At 49.3% G+C, this 13815-nt stretch overlaps 1 protein-coding gene across 6 annotated transcripts in view; it reads right to left on the bottom strand.

Moving 5' to 3' along the window:
* HECW2 (HECT, C2 and WW domain containing E3 ubiquitin protein ligase 2) overlaps window positions 1-13815 on the bottom strand; it is a 226022-nt gene that overhangs the window by 7376 nt on the left and 204831 nt on the right. For all 6 annotated transcript variants that reach the window (XR_014795809.1, XR_014795810.1, XM_084893123.1 and 3 more), the window contains 2 exons: window positions 13250-13335; window positions 12152-12264 (listed from right to left, as the gene is read on the bottom strand). Coding sequence is in view for 4 of the 6 variants with exons in the window: in XM_084893123.1 (XP_084749249.1) it covers window positions 12152-12264; window positions 13250-13335 (199 nt within the window). In the remaining 2 variants the exon portion in view is untranslated. The remainder of the gene's footprint in view (window positions 1-12151; window positions 12265-13249; window positions 13336-13815) is intronic.

The following is a 13815-nucleotide window of genomic DNA, read 5'->3' on the forward strand; positions in this document are numbered from 1 at the left end:
CGACGCCTCTGGATTCTGAGTATATTTTCTCCAAAATCACAATGCAAAATTATGGCCACTTAAAATATTACCTGAAGTATCCTTTTTTAGAAATACCCCTCCTCTATTTTGCCTAGATAGGGAAAAACTATGCTTTCCTGTTATTTGCACCTGAATCACAATAAAATAATTGACGGTCTTCAAATAGTAACATCTTATCAGGAAGCAAATCTACAGTCTGACATGGAATAGGAGGCACTTTATTATGAATGTCCAACAGCGTGCTTGTGGAGCTAAACTTTGACTTCCGTGCTCCTGCCCTGCTCAATTGATCATCATCCTGGATGTAAAAGGTTTGTGGGTTCAGTTCCTGGCCAGGGTGCATACACGAACCAACCAATGAAGGCATGACTAAGTGGAACGACAAAGTGATGTCCCTCCCTCTCCTCTCTCTCTCTCTCTCTCTCTCTCTCTCTCTCTCTCTCTCTCTCCCCCTTCCTCTTTCTCTAAAAATAATGCAGTAATGCTCCTAAATTAATATGCAATATCAAGAGCTATGTCTTAGTTAGAAGTGGTGAAGTTATAAATACAATTTGTGTAGAAAGAAAAAATTGGATGACTGTGAGGATAGAGAGGAAAAAACCCAACCCTGCAGTAGTTTCTTCATTCACATCACTGCCTCTCCGCTACCAGGGCTTTCTAGATCCATCCTTATTAAAAATGAGGCCTTCTTACAAAGCCACATTTACATTTTCATTCTTATAAATCACGTGTATACTTATGAAGTAAATAAATTATGCCCCTGGATGCAGTGTAGAGTAGCGGTGGGACGATCGGAGGTTTGGAGTTAGCCTCGGGTTTGAGACCTAGCTCTACCAACCAGGATTTGCAGTGAGTTATTGAAACTCTCTGAAGCTCAATTTTCTCCCCAATAAAGAGAGTCACATAATTTTTCTCAGAAGGAGATGAGGATTAAATGAAATGACAGAAACATGCTTAATACAATGTGTGGCTCATCCTGTTTGACCAATTAATAAGAGGTGCACTGTTAACTACACTTCCTTATCATCAAAAAGGTTCACTCTAATGGCCTTCATTCAGTTGCCAAGAGAGACTCATGACTCATGGAAATGGTGAGAGAACAAAGAACTAAGAAGGCAGGTGTGTGCCCACTCTGCCTTTCAGAAGCAGGGATATACAGGGGCTCGGTGATAAGAAGACCCGTTTTTGGACACAGCCACAGCACTAGCTTGGAGTTCACAACTCTTGTTATTACAAACTCTAGGACATTTTGAGGGCAAGTCATCTAACTAATATTTGCAGCCAAATACCTTTTTGTGATGTAGTGAACTATTTCAGGATTGCATTTAATATAATCCATATACCTTCTTTACACTGGTACCTCAACTTGGGCCTCATGGAAAAAGGTTTTACTTTTAAAAAATGGAGCTAGCATTCTAAAAGTCAGTCCTGTCTACTTATGGAAAGCACTGGAATAAGAAGATTAAATGAAGACTTCATCTTTGTTTAGGGAGAAGGGGAAGAAAAAGCAGAGAAGTGAAATATAGCATGTTCGGACTATAATTGTATTGAGATATAGTGGCAACCATACTTTGGTAAAAACTGCTGTTTGAATTTTAAACCTGCTAAGGCAATTTTCCTGTGCCGGGGACCATAACCTTTGGAGATTAACCACTGAGTTCTGCTTCTGCAAGATTGGGCCACATTCCAATGTCCAGCAGGATGTGACTGGGAACAACCCTGCGGGCTGACCCCAGTTTTTAGAATATAGTCTTTAGGATTTAGAATTTAGAACAAAGGAAAATTCCTGTGGTTTGAACTGTTGCAGAGTTCCCGAGCAGTCGGACGGTGCAGGGGGAGAGTTTGGAGAGACTTGTTTTGTTCATCGCGAGATGGGCTTAGGGAGGATTAGTTCAAATTCTAAGCAAGGTTACAGGCAGAACTTCCTTTTTTTTTTTTTTTAATTAAAGAGCCAGCCCTATGTGCACTTAGTGGTTATCTCGATGCTGGCCTTGAAAACAAAACAGTTCTATCCAATTGAAAAAGTGCACCTGGCATGGTATTGAGATTCTGGGCATATTTGGTCTCTGGCCTACAGTCAGACAGCTAAGTTTATCTTCATCATTCTTCAAATGGGCTAAAGCAACATTTTATCTAGGAAGAACAGCAAAAAACTCCAAACAACAGTTTGTTGCAAAATAGGGGTTTTCCTTCTCAGAACCTTTGAAAAGAACTACCTGCCCCTGAAGCAGTGCAGTCGTGTGGAGTCCGCCTGCGTGTGGTGCTCTTGCGGCTATCCTGGCCAGATATTTCAATAAATCTTTGCCTGCTTTTTTAAATAAATCATCAGCCTCCGGTGGACTTATTTTGAACCCAGGGTTGGACCCCACAACAGTATTCCAGATTTTGTGTTAGACACTTAACATTCATTATCCCATTAGACTAAAAGATGGTACTGCTTTTATTTATTAATATAATTTTATTCTTATTGATTTCAGAGAGGGAGAAGGAGAGAGATGGAAACATCAATGATGAGAGAGAATCATTGATCAGCAGCCACATGCATGCCAACACTAAGGATCAAGCCTGCACCTCGGGCATATGCCCTGACCAGGAATTGGACTGTGACCTCCTGGTTCAGAGGTCAATGCTCAACCACTGAGTCATGCCCACCGGGCAAGATGGTATTTCTTTTAAATAAAAATTTTAATACTTTTCCTTTGGTTATCGACTAGGCTGTGCATTTTCCCCAAGTCAGCCTGCTTTAACATTTTCCTGTTTTGGGATCTCGTGTTCATTTTCTTTTAAATTTTTATTGTGGTAAGATATACAGCACATTCCATGTGTCCTGTTAACCACCGTTAAGTGCACAGTTCTGTGCATTAAGCATATTCGCCTTGTTCTGCAACCATCACCAGCACCCATCTCAATCTTTCCGTCTTTCCAAACTGGAATCTTGTGCCCACTGATCACCAACTCCCACCCTCTCCTGTCCCTGCCCCCACCATCCTACTTCCTGTCTTTGTGAATGTGACCACGCTAGGGACTTCATGTAGGAGGAATCATACACTATTTGTTCGATCTGACTGCCTTGTTTCATGTCGCATAACCTTTTCCAGGCCCCTTTTGTATCATGGGTCAGAATTTCCTTCCTTTTTAAGGTTGAAGAATAGCCTAGTGTAGCCCTGGCCGGTTTGGCTCAGTGGATAGAGCATCGGCCTGTGGAGTGAAGGATCCTGGGTTTGATTCCGGTCAAGGGCACATGCCCGAGTTGTGGGCTCGGTCCCACGTGGGGTGCCGTGTGGGAGGCAGCCGATCAATGGTTCTCTCTCATCATTGATGTTTCTATTTCTCTCTCCCTCTCCTTCCCTCTCTGAAATCAATAAAAATATTTTTAAAAAAGAATGGTCCATTGTATGTATATACCAGTTTGTTACTCACATGTTGACAAACATCTGCGTGTGTCCACCTTTAGACTACTGTTCAAAATGCTATCATAATTTCCGCCTTGTGAGACACCGAGCCACAGGCCCAGGTAAGCCACGCCCGGACTTCTGAGCCACAGAAGCAGTGATGGAACAGTGGTGTGCTGTTGGGAACTGCTACGTGTGTGGGAATGTGTTCTACAGCAACAGAAAACTCCTACAGGTCCCAAGGTCCAAGTCCAAGGAAAGGCGGCAGGGGTCCTAGCTGAGATTCGATAGCATCACACCTGTCGAGGGCAGGCAGGAGCAAAGCTGGGGGTGGACAGCGGCCTTTCGCTGTCCCAGTTCCTGAGCACAGAAACAGGAATGCTGCCTGTCTGCAGCTCCTGTGTTATCTTTGTCGACACTAGTGTGTTAGCCCACAAAGCCGAAAGCCTGGGAGACTTTCCTCTGAGGTTTCAGGTCCCAACACAAAGGGAGGGACGGGACACCTTTCTTGCTCCTCCTCAGTGAGGACACACTCGCAGTGGCTGGCCCATGACCTAAGGCCATCACCGCCTCCCGAGGTACAGCTGGTTGTATAACATACGGTGACCATAACGAAACGTTCCTTCTGAGCGAACTGGCCGGCTCCTCCTCTGACAAATGCCTCGGGAGGATGGAAAAAGTACATCTTGTAAAGGGGGAAACTGTGCAGAAAGACTAAATGGTTTTCCCAAGGTCAAAGTTGAGTCAGTGGCCAAATCAAGAGCAGGACCTCAGCCTTGGGCTCCTAGGGGAAGCCCAGCATCAAAACCAAAGCAGGCGGACTCCGGCTCATCGGCTCAGTTCTTTCATTCGCGGACGCCTGTCAATGTCATCCATCCCCTACCGGACAGCAAAGTGCTAGTCCTCCACCTCCTCCCAGACTGCATACATTCTGAGGCCAGGGATTAGCCAAATCAGCTTCACATGGCTTCTAAATGCATTACTCCATGACACTACACAGGGTCAGCTCTGGGGAAAATGGTCCCCATTGGGTCCGCCCAAAAAACCCTGGGAGATACCAGGGGATTTTTGGGTGCTTAGCTCTACCTAGGGATCAACAGCCATTCAGAGTGATAAGAACCACCAGGAAGCTTGTTTACAACGGAGATTGGGGCTGCACCCCACCCCACCCCCCAGATTCTAATTCAGAAGGTTTGGGGGTGGGGGTTAGGGGCCTGCGGCTGTTGCAGGCGGCTTTCCACACCAGCATTCTGTGTGCTTGCAAAGAATTTCAAAACCCCTCATAAACAAGGCAGCGCTGCTAAACGAGGAAATTGAGGAATTGTGCGGTCAAGCACATTGCCCAATACCTACCATCGACGTGCCGTATGAGCCAAAAACAGGAAGGGGAAAAAAACAAAGCAAAACAAAACACAATCCTCGGAGGCTTTCACCCCCCCTCCCCCACCTCCCCATTCCAGGTCCCGGAAAAACTCCAGCAGAAAGGAGCAGCAGGCCCTGGGACGGTGTTGACATTGGCAGCCAGCACGCACCCCGCTAGGCAGGCTCCAGAAAGGACACTTTCCGAATCTCTGCGGGGCTCCCCGCGAGCTCAGGCCCTAATGAGTTTACCTCACTTTGTCCCCCATAGCCAGAGCCCCTCACGGAGGCCGGGCCCGAGCCGTCGGTGGGAAGTCACCCTGGCACCAACACAGGGAATGTGTAAGCCCCCCAGACATCTGGTCTGGCCCTGGATTCTTGCAGTGTTCACCATGAGGTCACATTCGTACCCTCTCTTCTTTCCTATAGATGGTCAGGTCTGTTACCCAAACTCAGCGGGCCAAGTAGCACAGGACAAGCAGGTGTTCTCCGATTGTTCACTGCCTCTCTCTCTCTCTCTCTCTCTCTCTCTCTCTCTCTCTCTCTCTTTCTCTCTCTCTCCCTCCCTCTCTCTCCCTCTCTCTCTCTGTATTAACCTATTCATTTAATCCCCATTTTCCCAGAAGTGAATTTTGGTAGTTTATAAGGACTCAAAATATAAGACACAAAAAATTATAATCAGGATTTCATGCACTGGGCCTTTCTTATAATCAGGTAGCTTCTTCACCTGGGAAAGATGAAAAGTATACACTTTTTAAATGTAAGAGATGGACACCAATAGAAGCAGCCCCGGGAAGGAGCTGTTCCAGGCTGAGCACTCCCGAAGTCCCAACAAAACAGAAACACCCTGGGGGGAGACAGCACGTTGCTTATACGCTTTAATGTGTGGGGTGCCACACCAGCTCTGAAAGCTAGGGATTAGAAACGATAACACTGGCTACATTTATTTATTGCATGATGCGTTAGGCATCATTTTCCGCTCTTCACATGTACGATCCCATTTTATCCTCAAAACAATTTTGTGATGTGATGACTAGTATCTATCCCAACGGCGCCGATGGGGAGAGAGAGAGATACAAAGTAACTGTGGCATGTCTTGTCTGGAGTGGTCCGGAGCCACGGCCAGTTTGAATATTCAATAATTTAAGGAAAACAGGATTCACTGAGTGTCAATTATTTGCTAGGACCATGCCCTGGGGACAAAGCCACGTTCAATGCAGACAAGGTCCTTGATCTCAGAGCGTTACATCCTATCGGGGGAATAGACTATCCATAGCAAACCAATCACAGAACACAATGCCTGGGTTGGGGTAGGTCCTCTGAGGCGTTAAGGTATGGCAGAGCGACAGGTGCACTTGGGGCAGGAGCCTGGAGGACCTCTCTGAGCAGATCGTGTCCAAGCTGAGACCGTGAGGAGAAAAAGAGCCCCCGGTCAAGAACCAGCAGGAAGAGTTGCATCAAGTTCGAGTCTTGGGGAAGAACCGAGTTTGGCGCATTGAAGAGCAGCAGGAAAGAGGCTGCTGGCTGTAGCGGGCAGAGGGAGAGCATATGTATTGAGGGTGGAGTGTAGGCCAGACCAGGCCTCCGACCAGGGAGTCATCTTTGGCGAGGAGTCTGGAGGTGTAAGCAGGGAAGGGAGTGACCTTGAGATTTCAGATCACCCTGGTTGCTGAGCAAAGAAGGGATGCAGGATGTGCAAACAGAAGCGACGTTTAGCCAGCAGGTGCTGCGTGGTCCAGGGAAGAGGTGCTGAGGCATGGACGGGGGTGGTGGGAAGAGATGAACCCAACCTAGATTTTGCCCTTGAGGCTAAGGAGAGCTGTCCTGTCTGACTCACAAATGTATACTTTAAAGGATGACTTGTAGGACAGCCCCCAAAGGCCACTCATCCGTTTGACTTGGGTTATTCTACTCTCCAAGTCTCACAGCAATTAAGATTTCTTCCACTCCATTACATAACCACAAATGGGTTCCGTAGCCCTACTTTTCACATGAATGGCTGAGGAGTCCCTTTTTAGACACAGTCTGTTTTTGTGGCCACTTTACCCCCTTCCCCAAGGCAAAGACCAGTCCAAAAGGCACAGGGCACCTGAGAATGGTTAATGAGGTGCTATTACTAGATATCATAGACACATTTTTGCTAGCAAACAGAATAAAGTAAAAGTTTAAAATATGTGTCAGACAGCAAGAACTGAATGAGAGAGATGAGGGAAAAGGAGTCGAAGAGGATTCACATCAGAGATTAAATTTGGAAACAGACTATACACTGAGTGGCCAGATTATGATGATCTCTGAATGCATAATAATTTGGCCACTCAGTGTGTGCGTGCGTGCGTGCGTGTGTATAGATGAGGCCCGGTGCATGAATTTGTGCATGGGTAGGGTATGGCCAGCCTGGCCAGGGGGAGGGTATATGGGCGGTTGGCTGGCCTGCCTGCTGGTCGAACTCCTGGTTGAGGGGACAATTTGCATATTAGCCTTTTATTATATAGGATATACACTGAGTGGCCAGATTATTATGTATTCAGGGATTATCATAATCTGGACACTCAGTGTGTATGAGAATCTTCTGCTGGTTTCCCCTCAGACCACAAGGCACCTCAGCTGAGCAGCAGGTGGTGAGGACTGGGGAGCCCAAGGGGGGTGCCTCAAGGCGAATACAGAAAAGATGGGGCACTGAGGGGTCCCACCAGTGCCCAACTGTTGTTCTGAGACATTTTTAACTAAAGAAAGTGGCGCCATTTTACGGGTTCCTCGGTCCGTTTCCCGCGTCCTGAACCGCAGCTCACTTTGTGGACAGACTACGCTCTCTGCACTGAGGAGGAGAAACCTGAATGATTGATGTCAAGCAATAGTTACTGACATGGAAAGATGTTCATGGTCAGTGACACCTGGTAAACAAGAAGTTACAAACAGTATATGCGTGTGACTGTCTTTTTAAATGTGTGTATGTGTATAGAAATGAGTGCAAGCACACACTTCAAAATGTTAGAGGTCATCTCAGTAGTGGATTTTATAGGTCTTTAACTTCTTGGCATGCTTTGGTGAACAGTTTCCTTTTCATAAGAGTAAAAAGCAGAGCTTTCAAAATGAAAGAAAAAAAAAGTTGCTCTCTATCTTTGAAAGATAATTTTATCTTTTTAAGCTCGGTTCCACCCGAAGAACCATCTCCCCGAGCTGCCCATTTCATAGTGAACCCTCACTTCTGAGTGCTTCCTTTGGGCCAGCATTGCATTCACATTAACCTCCAAACTCAGCCACTTAAAACCTCGTGCTTCCCCCTCCGGCCAAACCCTTGCGGTGGAGGAGGACATCAGGGTGCAAGCTCTCCAGCTCCCCTGCCCTCCTCCTCAGCCAGGGCCTCCGAAGGAGCACACCGCTCCCCACCAGGCTGGGAGGGCTGGCCCGCCAGCCGCCTGCTTCTCAGGGTGTTAAAAAACTGCCCTGATGGGGAATTTACTGTCCCAAAGCCCATCAGAACCCCGGGGACAGGAAATGCACAGAAATGCAGAGCTCAGAGCCAGCTGCCCACCGCCAGGCCCGGGACGCACAGTGTGTGTGGTGGGAGCCTCTGTGGAGACAGCCGGCTGCCGCCATCCCCACTCATCACCTGGGCCCCAGTCACTTTCCTTCCACAGAGAAAGGAGCCTGGATTCCACGCCACTGGCTTCAGAGATGACCGCGTGTACATGGACGTTCCTCGGACCCCCGGGGAGCAGGGCTGGACTTACTGCCACTGCAAAGCGAGGCAAGGAAGCCTGGGCGAAGATGGGACTCATCTGCTTGAGCTGGAAGGGCCTCTGTCACCCACGTCTAAAAAGACTGATGCCCTAAGCCGAAACTGGTTTGGCTCAGTGGATAGAGCGTCGGCCTGCAGACTGAAGGGTCCCAGGTTCGATTCCGGTCAGAGCACGTGCCTGGGTTGCGGGCACATCCCCAGTGAGGGTTATGCAGGAGGCAGCTGATGGATGTTTCTCTCTCATCGATGTTTCTAACTCTATCTCTCTCCCTTCCTCTCTGTAAAAAAATCAACCATATATATATATATATATATATATATATATATATATATATATAAAATAAAAAATAAAAAATAAAAAAGACTGATGCCCTGCCATCTGCCAGGGCTGCCTGCTCCGCCCCCGACAGCCCCTGCGGCTTTCCAGGGCACAGCCTCCCGTGCCTGACCCAAGATGATGCCAGACCTCTCTGAGAATCGACTGAGCAAGAAGGACAGCCACCCATTCGGTACATTTTAAATAAACACCGTCTCATTGACAGGTAAAAGAAAGGTGTTGGGGTTGACCAGCTTGAGACAACCCAGCCCTCAATCCTGCCCCTGAGATCTATGAGGACAGCGCCTGGGACCTGGTGTGGTGCCTGTTCTGGGCGTGGGATAATCTCTTCAGACCAAGCGTGCAGGTCTTTTCCACTCCAGCAACACCCGCATTGCACAAAGGCGATGACACTGTGACCGGTGAAGAAATCGCTGCTGATGAAGAGGTTCTTCCCTTTGTTGTGTTTCCAACTGCACTTTTCCTGTGGAGCACATGCTGAATCTTACAGAAGATTCAGAATAAAAGGTGAGAAAGACCGAAGACGACCAACTATCCCCGAGGATGGGTATACATGTTATCTCACTCATCACAAGTACGCTGAGCAGAGCACTGCTGTTCTCACTCTTCATGGTGTGTGTGTGTGTGTGTGTGTGTGTGTGTGTGTGTTTTACCCAGACCCTTGCTCAGGATCACAGAGCCAGTACATCGGCGGGCTCAGGTCAGCAGCCATGCCTGTCCACTGGGCCATGTGCGTGGCCCAGTGTGCGGTACGCCCTCCAGGCAGCTCTCTCCTCCTCTCAGACCTGAAAAGGTGGAGCTTCTTGTAGACCGAGTGGGAACCCAGACTGCCTTCCTGTTGTGCCTCAGATGCGATTGTACAATCTGGCTGAAACGAAGACTCTAGAACCAGCCTCCGTTCATAACAAGAAGGGCAGAAGCACCATCGATTGCCCAACCGTGTGTCGGCAACAGCGCTGGCCGTGAGTCAGCACACAGGCTTCCTGGAGCTCCCGGGAAGTGACAGGTCACTCCAGCCCGACCTCCGAGAGCCTCCCACCGTCTGTGGTGTTTCTTCTTGCTCAACCAAACCTCAGATGCCACCTCCCTCCCCCCTCTAACCTTCCCACCCCCCAGCTTTTTATAAGTGAGGAAACTGAGGTCCAGAGAGCAAGAGATCTAAGTCCCAGAGTCAGGTGGTGACAGAGGGAGGATAGAACCCAGGTCTTTTCACTCCCCACCCATGGCTTCTCCCAACTTCTCCTCCTGATACACGTGGCAGGTGATGGTGCAGACGCCATGATGGCAGCCGGCAGCCATTGGCCGGATGCTCGTCGGGGCAGGGACCAGCAGCACAAGCTTTAGATGAAGGATTTCGTTAATCCTCAGAATGACCAGCGCACAGGGGAGATGAGGAAAGAGAGGGATTGAGCAACTTCTCCAGGACCCCTGGGGCACGAGGCCCTGGGACAGAGCCCAGGCCCGGGGGCTCCAGTCGCAGGTCTGTCCCAGGCTGTGCTCGGCTCACCAGGTGTGGTGGGAACTGCAGCGACTCAAGGTGAGCAAGCCGTCTGGCTGCTTCCTGTTACAGGTTGTCCCCTCTGCTTTCCGGAAGCAAATCTTCGCAGAACCAGACCTCGCGAGAAAGGGACACAATTGCTCCGCCCTTTCCTGCCTCCTTGGTGCCCAGGCCTGAGCTTCTCCACAGGGTGAAAGGCCCTACTTGATGTCTGCATCCATCTATCTATCACCTATCTATCTATCTATCTATCTATCTATCTATCTATCTATCTATCATCAGTTATCTATCATCTATCTATCTATCTATCTATCTATCGTGTATCTGCTTTTAGATACAAACATGCATTTAAGGGGGAAAAGGACATGGTTCAGGCAAAAATAAAATAGAATAATTCTTTAAATGAGGAAACTACAGGCTGCCGAGTGGAACGCCAGGTGTGCCAGGTGGTATCCCGGGGTTTCAGGCACACCAGCTGGTACCCGGTGTCTCAGGGCCTTGCCTCTGCTCACAGGCCCAGGTGCACCAGGGTGGCGGAGGAGGCTGGGGCAGCCCAGGGCTCCCACGATGCTTTGCTCTCTGCATCCGTGTCTTCAGCATCCTTTTCTCAGGTGTGATGCTTGGAGCAGGATCCTCAGAAACCAGCGGTTTGCAGTTGCCAAGAAGAAAGTCTTGTTAACAGGTTTCTTAAAGTCATTTTTGCTCAAAGGACACTGGGGAATGAACTCGTGGGAAGATCGCTCAGCCCCTCTGGAGTGCAGGTTTATTGGCAGTAAAACGAGAGGCAACCTGAGGTCCTTTTTACCTCAAAAATTCTACATGGTCAGTGCCAATCAGAGAAAGCAGGTCTAACACCGACTCCTCCCTCCGCCCTGTCCACTGGCTCCCTCTGGTTCTTCTGCTCCAGCTCCAGTTACAGCCGTTCAGCCCCAAACATGGTCCGGTTTATAAACAGTGCCATACCTTTATGGCGGTAAGGTAAGACTCCTACACATATTAGCAGCCACAACAAAGCCCCTCTTTCCACGCGAAGGAAATGTCATCTTGTTATGAAGGAGAGTGCAATGCAGAGAGCATTCCCGCGGAATGAAGACATGGACGACGGAAGCTACCCATGTACACAGCACATTCACCTGATTTAATGTTCTGCAGAAACCCCACGGTGATTCTGAGGGAAGGGCTTCTCAGTAGTTATTAACATAAACTTCCCACCTGAGGTTCTGGAAACATTTAAATTAGAGCCACTGGTAATGATGACCAAGGTGGCTTTGATAAAGCTAACAAATGCTTTGGTCTTGTTGCGTTTTACATTTTAAGCTATGTGTTTATGTACGTTAGCTATGACCAGGAAGCTCTCCCACCCCCATCATTTAGAAAGGTAAATCAGCAAATGAAATAAGCTTATTCTAAAAGCTTGTCCCACTTTCCCAAACTGTTAACGTGAAACAGTCAATAATACACTGAGTGGCCAGATTATGATGATCTCTGAACGCATAATCATCTGGCCACTCAGTGTATATCCTATATAATAAAAGGCTAATATGCAAATTGTCCCCCCGACCAGGAGTTTGATCAGAAGGCTGGCCAGCCAACCGTACATGTCCCCTGCCCCTGGCCAGGCTGGCTGGACCCCATCCATGCACTGAATTCATGCACCAAGCCTCTAACATATATACACACACACACTGGGTGGCCAGATTGTTCAGAGGTCAACATAATCTGGCCACGCAGTGTGTATATATGTACATGTGCATAACTTCCTAGAGCAACGTGGTGACGGCAAAGAACTGTTGTTTGTACTTTACCTGGGAAGCGCGGTGATTTTCCCCCACTTTTCCACACAGAACCTTCTGGGGCCATTGCTCCCTCGGAGAGAAGCGAAGCCTTCGTAGGGAATGCTGGACGTGCCCGTCACGAACTACCGACGAGAAAACAGGAGGAGGAGGTGAGGCCCAGCGGCCGGCGTCCCGTGCCGAGCTCCCGGAGGGGGAGCACACTGCCCGCCCCGCTGCTGGGGACGCTGGAGACAAAGCTTATGCTGGGCAAGGCCATCCCCAAGCAGCTGGCACAGAACCACGGAAGGACGGGCCTTGTCAAGGGACGGAGCGGGGGCCTGAGGACAGAAAGCCTCTGGACCGCTGACCTGCGCGGGAGCATACCCCAGGGGTGGGTGGGTCCCACTCCACGTGAATGAAGTGGGTATGTCAATGAACCCAAGTCTATTGGGCATCAGCCCCTCATCAACTCGGGGTGGATTATAAAAAAGGGATGATGAAAGGAAATTAAAAAGAATTTCTGGGCCTGCAAATGTGAGGGCAGGTCCTTGACCCAGAGCAGCCAAGACTCCACCTACGGGGAAGGCTCCCTCTGAGCATCCAGAAGGCTTCCTTGTGTCTGAGGTCTCTCTAGCTGCAACCCACCAGCCACTGCCCCGGTGACTGTAAACACCACAAGAAAATGAGTCCCTTTTCCCAGTGTCCTCCAACTGCGTTGTGCTCTCTAATTTGGTGACAGGCAGGAGGAGGGAAGAAAGGGCTCTTTATCAAGGAACTGGGTCACTTCTTAAGGGACCGAGCGGAAAGCACCCGTGGCTCAGGGTGCCGGCCTGCGGAGGGCCGGGGACTCCCTCGGAAAGGGCCTCGCTGCCCTGAAGGCAGAGGATGACCCCGGGTCCCTGCCCTGGCGGTGGTACTTCCTTGCCTCCCTCACAAAAGGCGTGGGACGTTGTGCCCCGTGATGGAGCCCAAGGACCGTGCCATCCTAAGAGTCTGGAAACCGTGCCTCCCACCTTGGCACATAAACACAGAATGGTCTGATCGGGTGTCCTCTGTGAGTATTAAAAACACGCTATTCTAACGGTAGTTCTACAGATGGGTGGAAAAGACGAACCAATGGCGTCTTACCTGTAACAGCCGCAGCCGCTGCTCGTTGTTGAATCTCTCCACGGCCGCCCAGAACCACCGGATTACAATGTGATTGTCGTGGTACCCTGGTGAACCACAACCACAAAAGCCTGCGTTACTTTGGCTTTTCCAGCGGAAGCCACCGTGGCACGCTGCAAAAGGCACCCCCGGCTCCTCTCCTCGCCGAGGACTCCGTAAAGGTCACGGGTAATGTAAGGCGAAGGAGGACACCGTGAACAGGATTGCACGCGTGTCAGAAGTCCAGCAAACACAGCGCTGAGGACAGCGAGAGGCCCCGTTTCCCTGCAGTGCCTGCCACCAAATGCAGCGAGGGGAGAGAAGAGCCACAAAGGAGGGATGTTAACCCCATCACCTCTGAAGACTATAGCCGCTGTGACTGGAAATGCTGGACTCGTTGGGCCACTCATTTAAGAAATAATTTGTGAGGGTTGCAAGGCCAAGGACTGTACCATGCTTGCGGGTACAGTGGCCAAGGAACCAGACCCTCACAGGGCTTCTGGGAAAAGAGAGACACATTCATCAAATAATTATACTGCCCGGCCAGC

The sequence above is a fragment of the Pipistrellus hanaki genome (assembly GCF_964339955.1).
Source record: "Pipistrellus hanaki genome assembly, chromosome: 8".
Lineage (NCBI taxonomy): Eukaryota > Metazoa > Chordata > Mammalia > Chiroptera > Vespertilionidae > Pipistrellus > Pipistrellus hanaki.